The 23,240-nt window shown below is 37.8% G+C and overlaps 1 protein-coding gene, 2 long non-coding RNA genes and 1 pseudogene across 10 annotated transcripts in view; 1 reads left to right on the plus strand and 3 right to left on the minus strand.

The window, feature by feature from the left end:
- Window positions 1–3,341: 3,341 nt before the first annotated feature.
- LOC132198777 (uncharacterized) lies at window positions 3,342–4,773 on the minus strand. The gene is made up of 3 exons (XR_009442028.1): window positions 4,618–4,773; window positions 4,345–4,542; window positions 3,342–4,278 (listed from the first exon to the last, which is right to left on the minus strand). It is a non-coding gene; the product is annotated as an uncharacterized LOC132198777 (long non-coding RNA).
- Window positions 4,774–4,849: 76 nt separating this feature from the next.
- Window positions 4,850–7,707, plus strand: LOC132198776 (COP9 signalosome complex subunit 2-like; annotated as a pseudogene).
- Window positions 7,708–8,751: 1,044 nt separating this feature from the next.
- Window positions 8,752–10,529, minus strand: LOC132198778 (uncharacterized). The gene is made up of 2 exons (XR_009442029.1): window positions 10,157–10,529; window positions 8,752–9,256 (listed from the first exon to the last, which is right to left on the minus strand). It is a non-coding gene; the product is annotated as an uncharacterized LOC132198778 (long non-coding RNA).
- An 8,067-nt stretch (window positions 10,530–18,596) lies between these two features.
- LOC132198901 (zwei Ig domain protein zig-8-like) overlaps window positions 18,597–23,240 on the minus strand; it is a 146,297-nt gene continuing 141,653 nt past the window's right edge. For 6 of the 8 annotated variants that reach the window (XM_059623184.1, XM_059623182.1, XM_059623186.1 and 3 more), the window contains one exon: window positions 18,599–19,891. In XM_059623184.1, the coding sequence (XP_059479167.1) occupies window positions 19,785–19,891 (107 nt within the window). In that variant the 3' untranslated portion in view covers window positions 18,599–19,784. Of the gene's footprint in view, window positions 19,892–23,240 lie in introns of all 8 variants that reach the window. The other 2 variants (XM_059623190.1, XM_059623191.1) reach the window with 2 other exon arrangements.

Consider the following 23,240-nt stretch of genomic DNA (forward strand, 5'->3'; position numbering starts at 1 on the left):
CGGCGGCAATTAAATGGTAGATTAACGTGTTTCTGCAGTATTTCCCTGTTCCTAGTACTTTTTTATAAAAAGTTGTCATTAATTTCTCCAAAATAAAAAAGTCGCAAGACTTTAGGTGTGGCCAAATGGCTTCAATGCCATACGTAGCTATCGGGGCAAATTTTAATGCAAATAGACGGCGAGCACAATCGATTGATAAATTCCTTAAATCTCCCGAGCCATACATTGCCGTGACGGCCTTTTTGCATCTGTCGCTAATATGCTTTGAAAAAGAAGTTCCTGAGGGTTGAAACTTGAAACACAACTCCCAAATACGAAAAACTATTAACAAATTCAATTTTATTCCCTGCACATATTAATTCATTATTTTTCCCTTTGGCACCCTTGCCTTTATTTGTAAATTTCAGGATTTTTGTTTTTTCGAAATTAGGTTGTAGATTGTTTTCTTTGCAATATTCCAAAAAATTACGCATAGCAAGCTCAAGTTTTTTGCAACAGTCACTAATAAAAACCATGTCATCGGCATAGAATAGGAATTCTACCCCTTCTACATTTTCAAAAATTTTAATTACATCATGTAAATATTAAAGCAGATTGGGCTAGAATTCATACCTTGCTTAAAACCATTTGATTGTGGAAAGAATTCTGATAAAGACACACCGTCGTCGACTCGAATTGAATCTTATCGCAAGAAGTTCCGAAAGCAAAAGGAGTTCACTTTTTGAGAATTTACTTTTTTCTGCAACTTTTTTAATAAAAATTTTTCTCGAAGTGGAGTCGAAGGCCTTTTTTAAATCTATAAACAATGCATATTTCTTATATACTTTTTGACCTATATTTTTTATAAATTTTTTCTTGAAACTTTTTTTGAAAATATTTAATTTGTGCACATTTTCTTGTATTTGATTAACATAAAAAAATAATATGACGAGGGAACCGTCTAAGATATAGAATACATGTATAAGTATATTAATTCATAATAATTAAGAAATCAATGAACTTTGTAAAAATTTTATTGGGTTTTCACAACATTAATTTAATTAATTTAGAATTTTGATTGCCAAGTGCATAAATGGCAACAATGACATTTTTGATATTTCAAAAATATATAATTTTGAAAACACCAACAATTGAAAAAAAAAGCAATAATGATAAAATAGATTTTAAAATTCATTCTTCTTTTGAATTCGTTAGAGTAAGATTTTTTTTTTGAATTGTGAAAGAATTTTTGAAAATCTAACTGAAATTTTCGTTTTGCAGGCCTTAGAAGATGCAGAACGGAGTCCCCGACCAAATATCGACCAACAACGGGATGGAACAAGCTCTTGATTTGACCAACGGGCAGAATGCTCCTCTGCATACTAGCAGCGCAATTCTGGACAACGGAGGACGCCGGGTCTACGCTTCCAACTCCTCGTTGACTCAAGGACTCTTGGTCAACGAGAGGCAGAACGCTCCTCTGTCTGCTAGCAGCGTAATTCTGGACAACGGAGGACGCCGGGTCTACGCTTCCAACTCCTCGTTGACTCAAGGACTCGAGGTCAACGAGAGGCAGAACGCTTCTCTGTCTGCTAGCAGCACAATTCTGGACAACGGAGGACGCCGGGTCTACGCTTCCAACTCCTCGTTGACTCAAGGACTCTTGGTCAACGAGAGGCAGAACGCTCCTCTGTCTGCTAGCAGCGTAATTCTGGACAATGAACTGGCACCTACAATGTGAAAAAGTGGCAAATAAATTGAGAAGTGTGACGTATCTTTTTACTATATTGCGCGATACAGTGTCAGAAAGTTCACTTAAAACTGTATATTATGCGTATGCCCAAAGTCAAATACTGTATTCTATTGTGATTTGGGGAGCATCACCACACATGCAAAAAGTGTTCGTCGCTCAGAAGCGTGTTGTCAGAGCAATGACTGGGCTGAAGTATTGGAGAGCAAATTGTGCGCTTGATACATGTAGGCCACTTTTTGCTAAATATGGTATATTGACTGTTTACTCTCTCTATATATTAGAATGTATGAAATTCCTTATAAATCATCCTGAAAAATTTAGAAAAAAATCAGAAATTCCAAATTGTATGAGTCCGAAAACAAAAAGTGCAAAAAGCAAGCACTGTGTAAAAGACCTATATGTCGAGATTGAAAATCACTTGGATATATTAAACCAAAATCCAGTAGTTATGATAGCAAGAATATTTAACTCTCTACCTGTTAGTGTAAAAATGACTGGAAAGTAACGAGTTTATTAGCAAAATAAGAGAAATTGTATATAAGTATCAGTATTATGACATGAACGAATTTTTCAGTTGTAAATTTGATTTGTAAATTGTATAAATATGTGAATGACGTATTTTAAAAGTTGTCAATTCGTTGATGACTTAATGAAATAAAAATAATTCTGAATCTGAATCTGAATCTGACAACGGAGGACGCCGGGTCTACGCTTCCAATTCCTCGTTGACTCAAGGACTCTTGGTCAACGAGAGGCAGAACGCTCCTCTGTCTGCTAGCAGCGTAATTCTGGACAACGGAGGACGCCAGGTCTACGCTTCACACTCCTCGTTGACTCAAGGACTCTTGGTCAACGAGAGGCAGAACGCTCCTCTGTCTGCTAGCAGCGTAATTCTGGACAACGGAGGACGCCGGGTCTACGCTTCCAACTCCTCGTTGACTCAAGGACTCGAGGTCAACGAGAGGCAGAACGCTCCTGATCTGTCTGCTAGCAGCACAATTCTGGACAACGGAGGACGCCGGGTCTACGCTTCCAATTCCTCGTTGACTCAAGGACTCTTGGTCAACGAGAGGCAGAACGCTCCTCTGTCTGCTAGCAGCTCAATTCTGGACAACGGAGGACGCCAGGTCTACGCTTCCAACTCCTCGTTGACTCAAGGACTCGAGGTCAACGAGAGGCAGAACGCTCCTCTGTCTGCTAGCAGCACAATTCTGGACAACGGAGGACGCCGGGTCTACGCTTCCAATTCCTCGTTGACTCAAGGACTCGAGGTCAACGAGAGGCAGGACGTTCCTCCGCCTGCTAGCCTGAACTTTCTAGGTTTAAAGATGCTATAATAAAAGCTTATTTTGACAATTTGTTGATTTTTGCTTATTAAAATTCCCCCCCTGCTGATTTCCCTTATCAGCTTTACAATTTTAAATCTTATTAATTAGTTTCCACTTAATAACTTATCTCAATTGATCGACCCTCACCCGTCATGCCTTCGGCTCACCCTGCAGACCTCTCGCCCAAGGACACAGCCCGCCGGGAGTGCGGTGACCTTAAAGACTTATCTAAAATCACTATGTTAATATTCTAGGAATTAAAGAATAAAAACCAGACTATATGCTTTGCAGGTCAAACACAAACTGATTTATTTATTGTGCGGCACCGAGGTGTCGCCTTCTGTGGTTTGAAGGGAAATACAGGAGGAGTGGGATAACATGTATTACATGCACATAAAATAATATTATTCTTTAAATGCAGTAATAATATAGATGTCACAAGATTACAACTTACATGGTTATATTATTGAACCAAATATTTACAAGGAGATCTTTACTCAATCAGCCAGTTTTTAAAGCAAGCGGTCTCTTATGGTTGTGTCACGAATTCGGGCATAGCCTAAGATATAAACTTTTTGATCGCCCATTATCACTTTTGCTCAATCAAAGGAGCAGAAGAAAGCTGATAAAAAAACGAACGTAAAGAAAAAAATCATTTTTTTATACTTTTTTAATTTTAATGAATTACTTCTATAGAAGGACGACTGCCCAGAGCACTGCATATCAGAACTGCCGAAGTGCTTAACGGAAATTCGACTGAAACTCAATTTTGATGTGGAGGTGAAACTCAATGCCAAATTAGAAGTGACTGGGATCATTTATTCTGGCGAGAAAGAGCTCCTTGTAAGTTTATCAACTTTAAATTAATCACAAGCTCATAAAAAATTTAATTTTTCAGAGACCAGGTCACCCAAGATTCCCTAAGGGCCTAACAATTAATTTTGACAACGGTCCGATCAGAGCTAAGGTGGAATTTTAAGTTAAAGCAAGGTCCAAAATGGTTGTGTCACGAATTACGGACAACCCCTATCAAGAACTATGGGCACCTTTGTCACAAACCTCTTTCAAATGGGCACGCCGTCTCAGCCTGTCACAAATGATGGGCACGGAGACGCGAGAGCTTTACAACCGGTCACTTGCTCTGCAACTGGAGCAGAAAATATCTTAAAACCTCAAATATGGCACATCAATTGCCATCTATGATCTCTCGAGAAAGCACTGAAAAAAAGGATTATAAAGACAGGTCTTTTACATATATCAGATTCAGAGTATTTTTTCACTTACCATCAATATTAATCTGGTAATCACTGTTGGCTTCTGCCTGAGTCATGGCGGAGATGGTCACGTTAGCCTTAACTAGGAGCAGGCACAGGATCAGTCACATGCTGAACAGGAATTGCACTAACATGTCTTGCATGCTCATGCTTTTAACAGCTTCTTTGAACTTCCGATTTGTAGCCATGGCTATGTACAATTCTTGGCCTGAATCGTTAAGAAATTAAAAAAATTATGAGGGTTAGTTTGCTAATATGATACCGAGAATATTTAACGCATTACCAAAAAATATTAATGTGGTAGGAATACTAGATGAGCTTGTAATAATAATTTGTGAAAAAAGCTAAACCTAGGGATTTTGTTGTTGTTGTTGTTTTGGGGGAGAGATTAGGGATAGAGAAGACATGGGACTACCACGCCCCCTTTCTCGGACCAATCAGCGACGACAAGACAAATGACTGACGTCAGCGATTGGTGAAAACAAGGAGGGTGCAAGCTCCTTGGCACTCCTTGGCGCTCCTTGGGTGTACTGTCTGTTTAGTGTTGAACTTGTCAATTGAAAATTTCCGCGCTTGGTGGGACTTCTCGGTCATCAGAATCGGATTTTGCAAAAAATTAGCACAATTCTGCAATTTTCAGCACCGATCTTGCGTGCGGATCAATTTTATAGAGCATTTGTTTTTATTCGTAAAGCATACGTCGTGCTATGCTCGTTTGTAAACCGATTTTTTGTTAAAAATTTGCCGGTACAAACATACTGAAACATACCTATTAAGCAGTCCAAGATGTCTGACGTCTGACGCCGATGTGCGAGGATGAAGAAGATTATGGGCTGGTAAAACTTTGTTTGTCATATTTTCGTTTAAAATTTTGTATGCGTTCACTGGAAATGAACATCAAACCAGTTGACCCCTTGTCTAAAATATCAAAATTTAGGAATGTCAGTTTTAGATTTTTCTAAAAACATGCAGGGTCTTTCCTTATGTATGTAGTCGCTTCTGGGTGTCTGTACTGTTTGTAGGTGTATGTTCATTTAAATTTACAATTAATTCTAGTATACTTCTCAAGTTCTCATCAATCATCTTTGTTATTTATTCTTCTCGGACAATACTCAATTTATAAAAAAAAAAACACACATTAACCTAATTTTCAGTAGTATATATGTATGCAGTAAAATTTAATGAAGTTATTCAATTTAATTTCAATTCAATAAATTTTTATTCCATTTGAGATCAAATATTAACAAAGATCTGAAGTCTTGATAAAATGAAAACTTAACATTTACATTCTATAAACATTCTAATTTACGCAACAGACATACTCATGGATATCATTAAACAATTTATCGTTAAATAATTTCTTTGCTTCACTATGTAATAAAAATCTTTAATTTGCTTTCAGTCTTTCCGGAAGCATAAAGATTTTTTAAATCAGAATTTAGGGTTTTGTGTTGTTAAATTTAGCCATACAGGTACAGATCTTCCATGGAAACAGAGTTATGTATTCTGTAAAATTATGATTTTCACATGTGTTACTTTCCGATTTTTTTACAAGTGAGCTTTTAAGTAAAAGATTAACTAATTATTGAAATTTTAGGAATATTCTGAAGATAGCAACTCTGAGCCGGACGTTGATTTGGAAAATCAGTACTACAACTCTAAATCTCTGAAAGAGGATGACCCCAATGCTGCCCTGGCCTCATTTCAAAAGGGTTTTGGATTTAGAAGGTGGCGAGAAAGGAGAATGGGGTTTCAAAGCACTCAAGCAGATGATCAAAATCAACTTAAAATTGGTACATCCGATGAAAAAAAAAAAATTAAATGAGACAATATTTTAATTTATAAATTTTCCATTCAGAGTAATTATAAGGAGATGATGGTCAGATATAAGCAATTGCTTACCTACATTAAGAGTGCAGTCACAAGGAACCACAGCGAGAAGTCTATCAATTCAATACATCTCCACCTCTAAAAATGTAATACAAAAATTTAAAAATTCCGGTAAATTGTATCATGCTCATTTAGTTTGATTTCCAGATGGAACTTCTCCAAGACTTTTATGAAACTACTCTAGATGCGTTGAAAGATGCCAAGAATGATAGATTATGGTTCAAAACAAACACGAAGTTGGGGAAATTGTATTTTGATAGAGAGGACTACACAAAGCTTGCCAAAATTCTAAAGCAACTTCACCAATCATGCCAGACTGATGACGGAGAGGATGACTTAAAGAAGGGCACCCAGTTGTTAGAAATTTACGCCCTTGAGATTCAGATGTACACAGCTCAGAAGAACAACAAAAAGCTCAAAACACTATACGAGCAGTCATTGCACATTAAGTCGGCCATCCCCCACTCTTTATCATGGGCGTCATTAGAGGTTTGCATTGTTCATAACAGGAAATTTTAGTAATTTATAACCATCTTCTTCCAGAATGTGGGGGTAAAATGCATCTGAGAAAGGGCGAGTTTGAAAAAGCCCATACAGATTTCTTCGAGGCGTTCAAAAATTACGACGAGTCAGGCAGTCCAAGACGTACCACATGCCTCAAATAACTAGTACTTGCAAATATGTAAGCAATTTGATTTGGTCCAGAATTTTCAATTGAATTCTAATATTTTACAGGCTAATGAAATCTGGCATCAATCCCTTTGATTCCCAAGAAGCCAAACCCTATAAAAACGATCCTGAAATTCTAGCAATGACTAATCTAGTTTCAGCCTACCAAAATAATGACATAAACGAGTTTGAAAAGATCCTTAAGGAGAACAGAAAGAACATCATGTACGACCCTTTCATTAGAGAGCATATTGAAGGTTTGGTTACAAATTAGTAATGTTACATGTCTAATTTAAGTAAACTTAGATCTTTTGAGGAATATAAGAACTCGGGTTCTGATCAAGCTTATTAAGCCCTATACTAGAATACACATCCCATTTATTTCGAAGGAATTGAACATTGATGCCAATGAAGTTGAAAGTCTCCTAGTGTCGTGCATTCTTGACAAGTAAGAGCTTCAAATGTTAAAAAATTTTGGAATTTTGTATTGGTTGTGCCAAAATTTCAGTGTGATCAGAGGAAGAATTGACCAGGTAAACCAAGTGCTGGAGCTGGACAGGCAGTCGCTGGGCGCTGCTAGGTACTCGGCGCTTGACAAGTGGACAGGCCAGTTGGCAAGTTTGCACCAGGCTGTGGTCAACAAGATGGCCTAGCCGCAGCGGTCGAGGCCACTACTGTGCCAGTGATCCGGACACATATTGCGATTCGTGACTGAGCCAGTGGTTGTTCTATGGTTCAACCTTTTTACTTTCAATGTCTAAATGTCTACTCCATTTGTCAATACACACTGCTGTTTTTTTTTTTTTTTTTTTTTGTGATTGATGATGAATCCCTACTGCTGTTATGTTTACCCTTGGTTGATCGGAAAGAAGTGCACTGCTAGAGCTGAAAGCTTTAGTACTGCAAAATAAGAAGTAAAATCTTTGTGCTTCTGGCTATGTACCACAATGCAGGGGATTGTGCCAAACTTACTTCCTCCAAAATTTTGTAACTCAAATTTATTCAGTTTCATGAAGATATTATTTAAGACTTACTAAAGTGTTACGCTACAAGGAAATTAACTTTGTCTCACAAATTCACAGCCTTTACATTATAACTGGGAAAATAAGAGTCATAAGAGATGATCATAAAATATAGGTATTATAATTTTAACATCAAAGAGAGGTTATTCAGATGCACTTGAGGTGATTTCAGATGGCATACTGCATACGCTATTAATAAATTTATATTAATGAAAAAAAACTTTGTTCTGCAGCTTTATTTGCATTTATTTTGTCTGAGTGTTGCAGCTCTAGTAAGTCACTGGAAATAATTTTATTCAAATTTAATTTAATCTTTCGGAATTTCAGATAGTTTCAACGGCTCTTGGCAGTCAGTATGTGAGTGAACTCTTCCCTTGTGATTCGTCCGAAATCCGAAACCGTTTCGCAGTCACCGTCCTGATCTGATCGTCCGGAGAGCTTGCGCCCGTGGTCTTTTACCGCCGAGAAGATCGACCGATTGTGCAAATTTCCGTCCAGGAAATCGTCTGCGGGTCGCTCGCTGACCAAAGCGAGGCAGGAGGACGCCTTTCTGCACGGTCCTCGGCTCGGTGACTTAATAATGTACATACAATGTCCTTGGTAGGGCGTTGCTGAGCGTTCCCTCCGCCGGTTGGTAAGGGCCGTGATGTTTTCCAGAGCGCTCCTGCGCTGGCGTGAGGTCGATGATCGAATGCCCTAATGGCCTCTCACAAGGTAACCTCCCCTGACTCGTTTTACGAAAACTTTTTAACTCTGCTACTTCTCCAGGCTAGTCAACCAAGCTCCAAAAATATCCCTTTGATTTGCATATTCATAGATTCAGATAATATTTATTCCGTATAGATCTATTCTGACATAATATAAAAAATTACAAAAGGTTTTTTTTATCACTTTTGATCGAACTTCAACTTGAGATATTTTCTTAGACATAACGTTAATTTTTGCTGCCAAATATTAATTTTAAAATCAATTTTTTGTTTTATAATCCTCCACTTTAATGGTAAAATACAGGACAGGAATATTACAACAAAAATACTTCTACTTCTTACAACTTCTTAATGAAAAATTTGACCCACACATTTATAGGAGTCTTCCGCAGCTGCCCATTAAAGACCCAATAAAGGTTGGCCGGAATAATTCCATTTTGCGAAAATGTGCGCGGTAGGGTGACACTTGAAAAGAAGGCTCAGCCTGAATTATTCAAGCCATCACGGACATCGCAAATATCATGGAATATTTATGGAGCGGCCGAGTGGAAAATAGGATTCCGCTGCGCCGCCCGGCCGCGTTCACTCCAACTCCACCAGCGGCCAATATGGGTTTTTATTGAAAACGGCCGCACTGAAAATTTGATGGAAAAAGCACAAAGTTCGTTGTGAAAAATACTGACAAAATATGCGCAGCATTTCTGCTTAATTGGTCAAAAGCAGATCAAAGAGAATAAAGAAAAGCTGGGCACAGGAAAAAGCACAAAATTGAACATTTTGATTGATTATGGGAGCTATTGAATCGAGCTATCAAAAGTTAATAGAATCTCAAAATTTAGTGTGTATATTTTTTTAGATTATTAAAAAGACAGTTGTATTTTCAGTGTTTTATATTTAATTTTTATTTTATTGACTTGATGTAAGATGTTGTGCATTTCATTGTATCTGAATGAAGACTAAATAAATAAATAATTGTAAATATTATTTAAAAATTTATAAATATTTAATCAGGACCAAATTAAAACTTTATCTCTAGCAATTTTGTTTCTTAACGATTGCTTAGTGCAGATTAGAATGAGCTTTAATGTACGAGTTGGTTGGCATTTTTCTTGCTTGCTCACAAAAAGGGGCGCCTAAATTTCATAGGGCAGAGCATGAACGCGCCATTTAGCTTCCTTTGCAAATTTCGTTATTGGCCAGTTTGGGGCAACCAACCGTGATGAGATTAGTCTACGCCAGAGAATAGCCTCATGAGGTTAATGATTTTAGAGAGCAAAAGCAGTCCGGCCGAGCGCAGCAATTCCCCAAGAACAACACAAGTGGGCAATGAGAGGCCGAGTTCCACTTTTCTCCCGCAGAGCCTAATCTTAAAAGGACCTGGCCTATTATCTCAAAATACCACACAACGTTTCCTGTTTCTCGAGCTATTTTTTAATTTTTCATGCAAAGCAAAGGAGTTGGCGAAGAGCTAGGCGTAGCGGCGCGATGGGTAAAAGCTTGTTTTCTTATATAGCTGGATTGGTCTTTGGTTCACCTGATACTCGCGGCGAGAGCCCTTAACACCTTTCAGCAAAACTGCAAAACTTGCCTGGACTTTGCTGCAGCAGCTTCTGTGATTAGAGCGGGAGGGAACGGCCAAGAGAGCAAGCACGTGAAAATCACCGCGCTCTCGTTCGTAAAAGCGGAACCCTTTTTATTAACTGGAATCTTTTATGGTGTTGCGTAATAAAACTGGAGGCGCGCACACATGATGATGATGTGAAGCTCGGCCTGGCTCAGATAAACCGCCCTGGCTCTTTTCGAGCAGCAGTTGTGTGCGCTCGATAAAGTTTGATGCTTTATGACTGCATATTGACTGCACCGAGTTTCGAGCACGATCGCAATTACGACGCACGTATTGCACCGATCGTGACCCCAATAAATGCCGACCATTGTTGAGAGACGTGGCAGCTGCAAAAGAGAGCCCGCCGATTGAGAGAGAGAGAATCTGTGAGCTAAGTTCACCCAGGCGACTCTCTCGCAATCTGCACGAGATATTCAATCGACATGTTACAAAGACCACACGTGTGGTGTGTTTATGTGGATGCTGTAGTCTTTCTTTTACTTGAGCTTGTGTGCACAGAAGCTAATGAAAAGGTCGGCGGCTAATCGCTTGGGCACATTGCGCGATATACTGAACTCTCCTTGATCGCTGAATAATGCATTTGTAGCTATTAATAATGCTGTTTGAAATTGCATGTAAAGACTATTTTTTATATATTTTTTCCCGTTTACGACTCCAGCTCGGCGAGTAGGTTTAATTTGGAAATACTTTTTCTTCCAAATTGGCCCTATAGTGTTTTTTTTTTTCAAGACCTTATGACTGCCAATTCTCTCCCAATGCGACTTTTCCATATCTTATCTGACTTGCTGCGAGAGAATAATTTTTTTTTTTTTAAACGAAGTATATTTATTTGAATGAAGTTACAAGTCCAGCCAACTCCAAAGGGAGTTATCGGCCGGTGCTTGATTGAATCATCCACTCGTTTCAATCACCTTCTCCATAATTGTCCATAATGTAAAAAGAAAAATCAAAATACAATTCCCGACCAAAGTTAGTTGTCTCTACATACCATACTTGTATATTTATTTAATTTTTGTTCTGACATGTTAAAAATTATTTTAAATCGATTTTGAAACTTTTTCAAGCAAAGCGCAGAAGAGATTGCGTTGAAGCCCAGCATTTATATTTTGTAAATTGAAGGATCTGCAGCCATGTTTAAGCCGATCAAAGTATAGTGAATTTAAATGTAAGATTGGGCTTGGATCAAGATTAAAGGTGACTCTTGGAATCCAAAGTTTACTGCTGGAAATGAAAAGAAATCTGAGCAGTTGACTTTTGTGATGAAACTTTTTCCATTTGATATTTCAATTTTACTGCTCTGTCGTAACTTTGTTAACTGGCAGGCGCTGTCTCATTATTGATGCCCAAGAGGCTGCTCGCGTCTCGAGCACAAAATATAAGAGTTGCAAGGATGCGGATGAATTAAATGGACAATATTTTATATGCTTATATAGTGTCCGAATGGATCTTGGTTTTTTTTTTTTTTACCACAAAGCCTTTAGATGAAAATTGTGCTTGAAACAAAATGAGGCTGCTGAGTGCAGGAGAAAAACGGATCGTTCCTCTCAACGTCAGACATTATGGCACACGGTGCTTTATTGTCGGAATTTCACTCGCTCTGGATTTTTCCTGTTTGGTCGTGTGCACGAAAAGTCTGTCGGTTTGAGCGTTAGCGGCGACAGGAAATTGGCATCATGTATTTTGCACATCACGGAGAAGGTCTCAATCAAGACCAAAGAAAATTTTGATAAATTTATACACACATAACACATAATTAGATTGCTTCTATACATATTTATTGAAATAATTAATATAATTTTTTACTTGATATTTCAAGAAAATAAATTGAATAATTACGAAGCTTTTTTTAATAAATTATCCTGTAAAATAAAAATAAAATATTGTTTTGCGAACATGATTTGAAACCCGTAAACATTTTTTTTTTAATTAACACAATTTCATCGTGGAGGACGAAGCCCCTTTTTTATTTTCTTGGATGTGTTTTCTTCTAAAAAGAATAATAATGTGAATAAATAAAAAGAATAAAAATCTGTTTTAAAGGACGTTTGAAATACTTATATTTATTGTTATATGAAATTTAAAAATCATATTTAAGAATGGAACAAAATAAGAGGGGGGACAATTTGATTCAAAATTTTGTAATTTTGAAATATTTACTCTTAATCTGAGTGTAATGATTTTAAATGGAAATTGATCCAAAAGTTATTTAGCTTGAAAAAAATTAATTGTGAATTGACAAAATGTGATTTTTTTACCAAGGTTCATTGCTTTTGAATCAAATTTATAATATGTCATTGGTTTTTACTTATGCACATTATTAAAGCGCGAATCTTTTTATGGCACAAAAGATATTGATTTATTTTCATGCTTTTCTACATATTATATAATTATCAAGACAATCTCATTAATAGTCTCAGTGGTGGCAATTTAAGATCCAATTTTCTTACACACTCACGCAGTGAAGATCTGTGTTGAATTTATAATTTCCCAAGGCAGCCGTGGCGCAACTAACGTCATCCGGCGCCGCTGTAACACATCTCGTTCCCACACCAGCTACTTTATGCAGTGCATTCTCTGTGGTGCGTCCGCACTAGCTTTCTCTCGCAGTCCCTCCGTTAATAAATCTTTTATTGTTTGCCGCATGTTTTGGGTTGCGAGATTAAATATTTTAGGCGCAGTTTGACAGGCAGCATTAACCGAAAAAGGGTTCCTAACGAGAGCATAATGAACGCCGTTTGGCGCCGCTCCAAAGAAGCGTTGCCGCGCGTATGCTCGCTCCTCCGGCCTGGCAGAATCTCATCCCTGATTTACTTTCTGTCCGCCGGCGGCCTCTCCTCCCCGCATTTGTGTGCTGTAATTGCCTCGCTGGGGATGCAGTGACTGACTGCATCCCTTTTAGCCCCGCCGGCAGTGCCGGGTCAACTTTGCGGATTCATCGCGTTCCCCAAAGAAATTCCAAGTATGCGGCTATTGGACCACTAATTTTGACTGTTGCTCGTATTTTTGTGACACTTTTATCACAAGTCCGTGCCTCTGTCCGCACTCTAAATTTGTCAGTGGCCGACTGAATTTAATGGTCCAGAACAAAACAACGCCGGAGCCGACGGAAAATAGTACCGAGCACTGAAAAATACTAAAAAAAAAAAAATTCAAATATATGCTCAACTTTAGTTAAAAAATTTCATATCATTTTCCTCTTGTTCACGTTGCCGCGTTTAAGTGTGGTTTGTTAGTTTTTGATGTATGTAAAGTGGCACGTATTTTTTATTAGGATGAAAGAAAGTTCTTTTGCAAGATAAAATCATATATAATAATTAATTTTCATTAAGTGTTTGCCAAAGACCCAAATTAACTCGTCTATTTAAAAAATTGCTAAATAAAATTGTTGGCCAGTTTGATTCAGAAAGAATTGTTCTATAAGCAGATAATATATATATATTTTATATTTTAGTGGATACAATCTTGTTTTTATTTTTGTCGCAAATGTTTAAGATTTTATACGTTTGTTACCCATAGAAAATGTGTAGCTGCCACCGATGACCATAAGTTCCATTTTTCACTCTAGCACAAGTTCGGCACTCTCGTCCGAAATGCGACAAACTTTGCTCTTGCCTGGCCGCGGACTTTTCCTACTGCCGTGACAAACTGGCTAATTAAACTAGGTCGGTGTGGGCAATCGATCCTTACCGTGGTACAGCTCAGGCGATTAACTGACGCGCAGTCAAATTCAGGTGAGTTATACGGCGAATGTTAAGAGCTGATTTAGATACTGCAGTCGAGATTTATTGCACGTTGGCGGTCTCTGGAGCTCTATGTATGCGCGTCGCTCTGCATGCCCTCAAGGAAGGAAATTTATCGCTATTTAGTGAATTTGAATGCAACTGGAAGTAATTCGCCTTGATTATGGGTCATATTTTCCAAAATGCGTGTTAGTCTGTGGATCGAATCTTGCTGTGGATACCGGCTTTGGCAACCAGTATTAGTATAAGAAGCCATAGCTGCCAACCCAAAATTACCAGTCTAGAATTTAATAGATCATATGTTCCATATATTTTGCTCATCAGAATTTGTGGAACAAGCACAATTTTGCAAGAGCTTTAATTATTTTTTTAAAGAAGTTGACACTCGAGGAGATGATCATGGAAATGAAGAGATCGGGCTTTTCCTCGTTGCAGAAAAATTGCTTTAATTACACTTGCCACTAAAATCGTTTTCATCTTTGAAGAGAAAATTACATGTATTGTGTATTCAACTTTATTAGTTCTGGTGCTATATTTTTAAAGCTGCTTCTATTTCCAATGAACGTTTGTTGAAAATTCTTCGATTTTCAATGGAGCGCGCTGCAAAAAGTACGTTTCATGCGGTTTCATGTCAGTGAAGAGCAATCATAATTTAAAGCTTTTTTGTTTTCTGGAAGTTAAAATTACTCTAAAACACGATAGCAGTAATTATGCTAGTTTGTAAATTTTTCAATGAAAAATTAATTTACGTTTAATTAACCTTCCGTTAATTATACACTTATATATAACAAGAAACAAAGCCTTGTTTTATTTTCTTGTTAAACCTTCGAAAATATTCAACAATAGTCTTGCATGCCATATTTTTATCAGAAGGCTACTGAATTCATCATTGGGCTTGTTCTCAGATGTTCAGCAACTGCGATTGACAGGACAGTGAATTTTTTTGCAAAGCACAAAACCTCCAGACATTTAGCTCACGTCGTCAGTCTTGTTTGTTTTTGCGCAAAGATTGGGAAAATTGAAACGTCCATAGTCAATTTTTGCATGTCAATCTTTCACCAACAACTGACGTCCACAACGAATTTTTGCTCCGAATGAAAATATCGCATCGCATGCTTGAATCTCATAAGATTGGTCTAAAGTCGTGATAATTTCATGCGGCATTTGGGCGAGGGTCTCGCCGACTTATTCTCTCGCTTTGGCGTGTTTTATGGCTTAGCGCGTGTCAGCCGACGGAAGGGGCCTAATTGGCTGCTCCTCCGCACTAGCTGCACTGCACTGAAATTATGACACGGGCTGAGCCGCCCGGATTAAGAATTCATGCGGTGCGCCCGCGGCTCGGGGTCTCTGTTTTAATTAGAATATGACTGCTATTACCAGCGTGCAGCGTCTGCCGTAAAATGAGTGTCGCGCACCACCTCGCTCTTGCGAGCAAACGAAGGAGATAAGGCAAAAATGCAGCAGCTCGTGTAGGTAGGCTGTAATAAAGTTTGCGCTGCGTTAAAAAGTTGTAAAAGTGAGCTCGAAATGAGCAAGCCAAATTATTTTTACAGCTCCTCGTATTGCCAACCAAGCCGACTCACATATTTGCCCAGGGATGAAATTTGCAAAATGACGCAAAATAGGTCATTTATCAATTTTGATCTTCAATAAAATTAAACTTTTTTTTTAGTAAATGAATCCTCGAATGTCAAATTCTTGAAATAATTTTTATTTTTACTTTTTCGCAATTTTAACTAGTAAATTCTATGAAATCTGTTTTTTTACATTTCAAAGTTTTGTTTTTGGAATTTTTAGCATGAGTATATGGAAAATTAATGAATTTGTTGATTTTAATTCTATATTTTCTGTAATTTGTTTTATAAAATTCAACATAGTCAATTACGATAATTGATTATGAATATCTGCTCCAGTTCAGAAACATTGCAGAAAGGCCAAAATTCTACCATTGTTGCATTCTGGGTATAAAATAATTCAACTATCAACTATCCTGATTCAATTATGCCAAGGAATAAGTCAAACGACGCCAGTAATAATTTTTCCTATATAACTATTTAATTTTGAAAATGTGTAAATTAATGTATACATTGAATAGAAGAAAAAAATCTGCAAAAAAAGTGTTCATTGTTTGTAATTTCTGCGTCACATATCCATATTTCGTGGTAGGAGTCACGTAATTTCTGCGGGATGCGAATAAAAAGTCACACAAATAGCTATGTTGGTGCGGCATAATAAAATGCTAAAGAGTATGGCTTTATCTCGACGGGCGAACCAGCAAAGCGAGCCACCCCGGCTAGCGACCAGAATCATTCTCAATAATGGAGCCACGAGCAGGTGAGGTTGCATAATTAAGCGGCGCTGTGTGTGAGCACGTTGGACCACATTATAGTGTTGAGTGTTGACCCTGGCAATCTTTTGCACGAGACTATTAGGCCCTGTGTATGTATTTATCACCCCCACCGGCGACGGCAGCGAATAAGTGAATGATTTAACACCGGCCGCGGTCTCTCCGCCTGCAAATTGCAGCAAATTAATTGGCGCGTGAATAAGATATTATGCCCTCCTTTAAAGCCGAGCAATAAGGTGCGAATGGCCTTTCATCGCACCTTTTTCCAGGCAATGGCTCCCGCGGGCAGTGATCAAAAATTCAGATCTTTTCGTGCGAAGACCTGGGGTGAAAACTAAAGTATCCCAAGATTGGCGCTTATTTTCCATTATTATAATTTTGCTGTAGGGGAAAAAGGTGGAATTTAATAATTAAAAACATTATAAAACATGAATTCATTTAAAAATTGCACAGGGACAAAAATTTGCTTTGCAAGATATTTTTATCAAAAAGGATTGCAAAAATTGGACAAATTAACAAAATACAATACTTTGAGAAACATAAATTTGACCTCCCAAATGTACTTGATTGTTTAAAACAAAAAAGTATTTTTTAATATACATTTTCAAGCCGAGGAAGCTGAAAGCTAGTTCATCAGGAAAATGACAAATATTTTTGAATTTAAAGATTTGCGTGTTATTTCATATTTCACTAGCATTTTGTTATGATTTCCCTCAAATCAAGACTCTTGGAAAAATCAAACAAGTTGCTAATGGAAACCTTCATTTTGAAACATTACAAAATAAACATAATACTATTATTATTTATTATTATTTTCCTTCCAATCAACCATAAGCAACTCAATTTTATAATTTTTATATGACAAGGAAATTTGTCCTTCATAAAATCGTCCAATTGAAAATATCTTTGTCTGACCTGCAAAGATAAAATATTTAATGGCGCTTCTGCAGCGGATGATAAAAGGAATAAACGATTCTTCCAGCAATGCACTGTCGTAAGTTGAAAACGCGCAGAGGGAATCAAGATGTGGGCAAATTGCAAGGAATGCAAATGGACTGCAAGGACGACGCTGGGGATTAGAAAGGAAACAAGGCCTCGCTCGCGGGCGAGCAAACTTGTGCTGACTGATGGTGATGTGCAGCAGCTCACTCAGTTGAATTTGAGCCGAGCGCTTTGCTTGAGAGGCTCAATCCAGAAATCGCAGAGTGAGCTAGCGCAGAATGAGATCGAAGGTTTTCTCGCTCCAGCAAATCACCTTGTTGCGCAAATCATCTTATAATTAATTGAAACCATCAAACGTTCGCGTGTCTTTGCTGAAAATGGATCGCTAGCTTGACTGGTGTTGCGTGCCGAGCGACTTGCTCACGGATTTTTCTCCACTCAGGCACTCACAATCGTTCAAGGTTGTAAAATTAGAAGTGTGCCGTGTGCCTCTTGATCAATAGATTTTTTTTACTAATTTTTTTTTTTTTAACTACAAACGAAAATTCAATTCAATTGGCTAAGCAAAATACAAAAAGTGACAACATTTTAATTTGAGTAAGTAAATGAAAAAAATAAAAAAAAAAAAATATTTTTTTTTTGAATAGAAATTAAATTTAGTTCATATATTATTCAAAACTTTCGCTATTTCCCATCTGTCCTTATATTTATTTTTGTTTTTGCGATGCAATTGAAACTATGTTGACTTGATAATAAATAAATAATAACAATTTTTCCCTAATTCAAAATTAAGGAATCGCCATGAGACTGTGCAGAGAGCAAGGTTTGGGCAATAAAATATGAAGAAGCTCAAAGAGTGCTCGCATTGTCGTGAGTATTTTAATTGCACACGATAAAGCAGCAGAAAATAAATGGCTTTTATCACATGCTATGCAAATAAATGTCCGCTGACTTCGCCTCGTGGCATTCGCCCTGTTGCCTTCCTCCAGCTTTAAGGGCTCATCAGGAGACGGTAATTTAATTATGGTGCGCTTGCGAAAGTCGAGCAAACAAGTTGAGAACGTCCTATTAAACGCCGTGGTGGTTTACGTCAGGCCATGACATTATACAGCTCGAGTTGAGATAATAAAATAATTTAATAAAGCATCCGGCTATGCGAAAAAACATGTTCACCTGTGATGGAGAAAGTATACATCCCTCTTTGCTCAAGGACAGAACTTGAGTATCACTTTGTGCAGTCGTGCTGCAAAAAAATATTGAATTGCATTGTGCGGTCAGAAAATGATGAATTGCAGAAGAGCGAGTTGGTTTTCATCGATTTTATTGAAAATACTCATTACAACATCACATGATAATAAACGGTGGCTTCCCTTCAAAAGTCTCTTTTATTCTAAAATCTTCTTCTCTCTTCCAGCAAAAACCGTGCTGCAAGCTTGATAGGTCACACTTTTTCACTTCGCGCTTTCACATCAGCTTTTTTACAATTTTGAAGGGAGAAGCGCTTTCTCATATTAATGAAGCTTTTTGAACTTTTTGAACAAAACAATCCAATGGCAAAAGTTAATAAGAAACATCTATTTACTCATGAACGTGTCTGCTTGAAGTTTGTGCCGTTTTAGGGATGCCTTCGCCAAATTGTTCATGAAGTCCACCCAGCACCTTGCTAATTTTGAAAGCTTTTCAGCCGATAAGCACCGAAGGGAGCTTTATCATCAGGGAATAGAATACATAGATGAAAATTGCTTCCAAGACGGGGACAAATAAATTTAAAGTAGCATTACTTAATTGATAATAAATAAATGGTCATCTCCCTCCAAAATCGCGCGGCTGCTCCCGCCAGGTGATCCACAAAGGACACAGATAAAATTCACTAATGTCAAAAAGTTACGCTTAATTAGAACATTTAATCTGGCTGAATGATAACGGCGACTTTTTTACTTTATTTTTTGATCGAAACTTTTTTCGGTGACTCGTTGGTTGCGAGCGTAATGACATTTTAAAAGCACTAATTAGGGGGGCGTTTGTACTCGCATTCGAAATCATGATTATGTTGATAATGTGTTCATTGAGAGAAACATGAGGGGAGAGAAAGAGAGAGATCGCAACGCCAATTAGTCGCTCGGTTCCCATAGGGAATTCCATGCGTTTCGTGTCGCACGCGCGAAGTAAAGAATGACCTTTTGAACCAACACCAGGAGCAGCACAAATCTTTCAATTTTCCACACAGAAAAAGACATGATCTGAGGGATGTGTTGTGTGTGTGTTTTTTTTCGCAGGTGAGGGGATCAACAACACCAATAATCAGAGGAGAGAAACTCGTGAGTGTATTTTGTATATATGTGTGTGGGTGTGTGTTTTTTTTTCTTCCTTTTTACGTTATTTATGTTACACGTGGGGGGTGAGCATCGGAAAAAAGTCTGATGGCACTAGCTCGTCGTCGGTCCTTGTTGCACACATGGTGGCGGAGGACAAAGTCAGTTTGTACTGCAGATATGTCTCTTCAGCAGGGCTACATCACGGCCAGCGTGGTCCACAAACCGCACACCAGCAGCAAGGCACTCAGCGGGCCGCTCGTCCGCCAGCCAGCGCCATGATGCATCGCCGCCTGGTGCTCCCCTGCAACACGCACAACACCTTCGTTACTCCACAGAAAAAAACACTCCCCTGCTATCTGCCGCGCCCGCCTACGCGCTCTTTTCGCACGTCCGCGGCGGCGTCCCATGAGAACGGCCAAAGTTGAAAGAAAGTTTTTAAGTGCGCCCCGCTAGTGAAAAAGATTTCACAAAATCAAACCCCACACTGATTTTGCACCCCTACTTAAGTTAGGTTGGAAAAAAATTGGGATTCAATTTCGTTACTGAAATTTAGGATTTAGTAGTCAAAAAAACATGGATATCAATTGAGAAACACTCACAAAGTGAATAAATGATTAATTTTATGTTAATTACAATTAAATATTAGTAATTTCAGTAAATAATGGGGGAGATTCAATAGACCTAGCTCTCCCGGGATATCTTTTATCCCGGGATAAATCCAAAGGGTTAAAATTTAGACCACTGTCCCGGGTTAAATATTTTTTGTCCCGCCTTCAATTTTTTCTCCCCAAGTCATTGGGGGATATCTTTTCTTAGCCCCCTCTACGGGATAAATATTTAACCCGCGCTAAAATCAAATGAGCTGGTAAATAAAAGGTCGTCAACATGCTCGCAAACTTTTTAGATTTTGGCCAATTGCAATGAACAAAAAATTTTCCAATCAGAATTTTGTGAGGATCATGGAAATGAGGGCAAAATTTAAATCCAAAGCTAACACAAAAATCTGTATCAAACTTAATTTAAAATTGCTTATTTATTTCGCTCGGAAATTTCTAAAGCGAAATTATGCAAGGATTTTTTTCTATTGAAATTTTGTGCACAAAAAATTTCTCAACTCTGAAAAATTAAAATTCTCAAGCTAATTTTTTGTTTTTGTTGATAAATTAAATTCGCTATTTTTTTTAATTACACGTAACAAAAATAAAAAAAGGAAAAAATTAGTTGAACGTGAAAAAGCAAAAAAAAAAAAAATTGCTTTACTTTCATCTTAAGTGTTTCCCACCCTGGCAGAAACGATTATTGGAGAAATAATTCTAAAATATTTATACAATATTCCACCATTGAATTAATATTGGGATCAATATAAAATTCTGACAGGGCAAATATTTAAAGACGTTTTCGTCAAAGTTAATTTGGGCCAATAAATCTTTTTCTTATGGCTATCAAATCAAGTATTGAACCAGTGACTGGCTACGGCTTCCGGCTGTCAAAAGTGCAACTGCAATTAATGAACATGTGCAGCTCATATGAGGTGCTCATTTGAGGTGCTCATATGTGCAACTGATATGAGGTGCTCATTTGAGATACTCATATGAGCAGCTCATATGAGGTGCTCATTTGAGGTGCTCATTTGAGGTGCTCATTTGAGGTGCTCATTTGAGGTGCTCATTTGAGGTGCTCATATGAGGTGCTCATTTGAGGTGCTCATATGAGCAGCTCATTTGAGGTGCTCATATGAGCAGTTCATATGAGGTGCTCGTATGAGGTGCTCATTTGAGGTGCTCATATGAGCAGCTCATATGAGGTACTCATTTGAGGTGCTCATATGAGGTGCTCATTTGAGGTGCTCATATGAGCATCTCATATGAGGTGCTCATTTGAGCAGCTCATTTGAGGTGCTCATATGAGCAGCTCATTTAAGGTGCTCATATGAGCAGCTCATTTGAGGTGCTCATATGAGCAGCTCATTTAAGGTGCTCATATGAGCAGCTCATTTGAGGTGCTCATTTGAGGTGCTCATATGAGCAGCTCATATGAGGTACTCATTTGAGGTGCTCATATGAGGTGCTCATATGAGTCGTTTTGTAGTGAATTTATAGTCATCTTGGAGTCGTTTCGTAGTCAACTTTCGACTCCCAAACGACTCCCAAAACAATACCAAACGACTCCCAAAATGCGCTAAAACACGTGAAGCTCGTTCTCCCTTCATATTTATATGTTGTTGTCCGAACGCGCTGAGTTGACTGAATGCATTCGGTCCAAGAGCGCTTTGGTCCGAATGCATTCAGTCTAACGCCGCTTGGCCCAAATGCATTTGGTCTGGACCAAACGCAATCCACAATGAAATCTCCTACTCTCAGCGCGTTCGGTCTAACAACTTGGTCCAAAAGCAATTTTTTTTAAGAGCTGCCAACTCAGCGCGTTCGGACAACAACATATACTAGCTCGCTTAAACATCCCAACAATTTTACCATCAATAAGCCGTGAACTATTTCGACTGTTGAACCAGCTGACCTTGCTGTCAATTTTGAAACAAAAAGGTCAGCTGCTAGTAATAAAAAAATAAAATCAAGTCAAAATTTTCTTGATATTGGCTGAGCTGAGTGTTTATTGCAGTTGCACTTTTGACAGCCGGCAGCCGTAGCCAGTCACTGGTTCAATACTTGATTTGATGGCCATAAGAAAAAGATTTATTTGCCCAAATTAACTGTGACGAAACCGTCTTTAAATATTTGGGAAACACTTATGACGAAAGAAAAGCAAATTTTTTTCTTTTTCATGTTCAACTTATTTTTTCCTTTTTTATTTTTGTTACGTGTAATTAAAAGAAAATAGCGAATTCAATATATCTACAAAAATAAGCTTGAGAATTTTAATTTTTCAGAGTTGAGAAATTTCACGTGCGAAAAATTTCAAAAGAAAAAAATCCTTGCATAATTTCGCTTTGATGAAGAGATCTTTAGAAATTTCTGAGCAAAATAAATAAGCAATTTTAAATTAAGTTAGATACAGATTTTTGTGTTAGCTTTGGATTTCAATTTTGCCCTCATTTCCATGAACCTCACAAAATTCCGATTTGAAAAAGTTTTTTGTTCATTGCAATTGGCCAAAATCTTAAAAGTATGCGAGCATGTTGACGACCTTTTAATTATCAGCTGATTTTAGCGCGGGTTAAATATTTATTCCGTAGAGGGGCTAAGAAAAGATATCCCCAACTGACTTGGGGACAAATAATTGAAGGCGGGACAAAAAATATTTAACCCTGGACAGTGGTCTAAATTTTATCCCTTTGTATTTATCCAAGGATATCTTTTATCCCGGGAAAGCTTAGTCTATTGAATCTCCCCCAATGTATTTAGAACTACGAAAATATGAAATTGCGCTTGCAACTGCTTTTATAAAATGTGTATTTAGAGCAAGTAGACGTTCATGCTTACAACACACACAATTCGCTCATAGACGTGCAGCCCTATTATTTCACTGTTATATGAACAGCGTATCAATTTGTTAAGCGATTTTCTTACGTTTGAAGCATAATTGGGGCAGGAAGAATTTATTTTGAGCCATGAAAAATTCCTAGTGCCCGGGCAAAAGTTTACAAGCAAATGTTAAAAAGTTGTAAAAATAAGGACTATTTGCTAGTGGTAACT

Source organism: Neocloeon triangulifer, unplaced genomic scaffold (genome assembly GCF_031216515.1).
Source record: "Neocloeon triangulifer isolate White Clay Creek 2 clone unplaced genomic scaffold, ASM3121651v1 ptg000013l, whole genome shotgun sequence".
NCBI classification, from domain to species: domain Eukaryota; kingdom Metazoa; phylum Arthropoda; class Insecta; order Ephemeroptera; family Baetidae; genus Neocloeon; species Neocloeon triangulifer.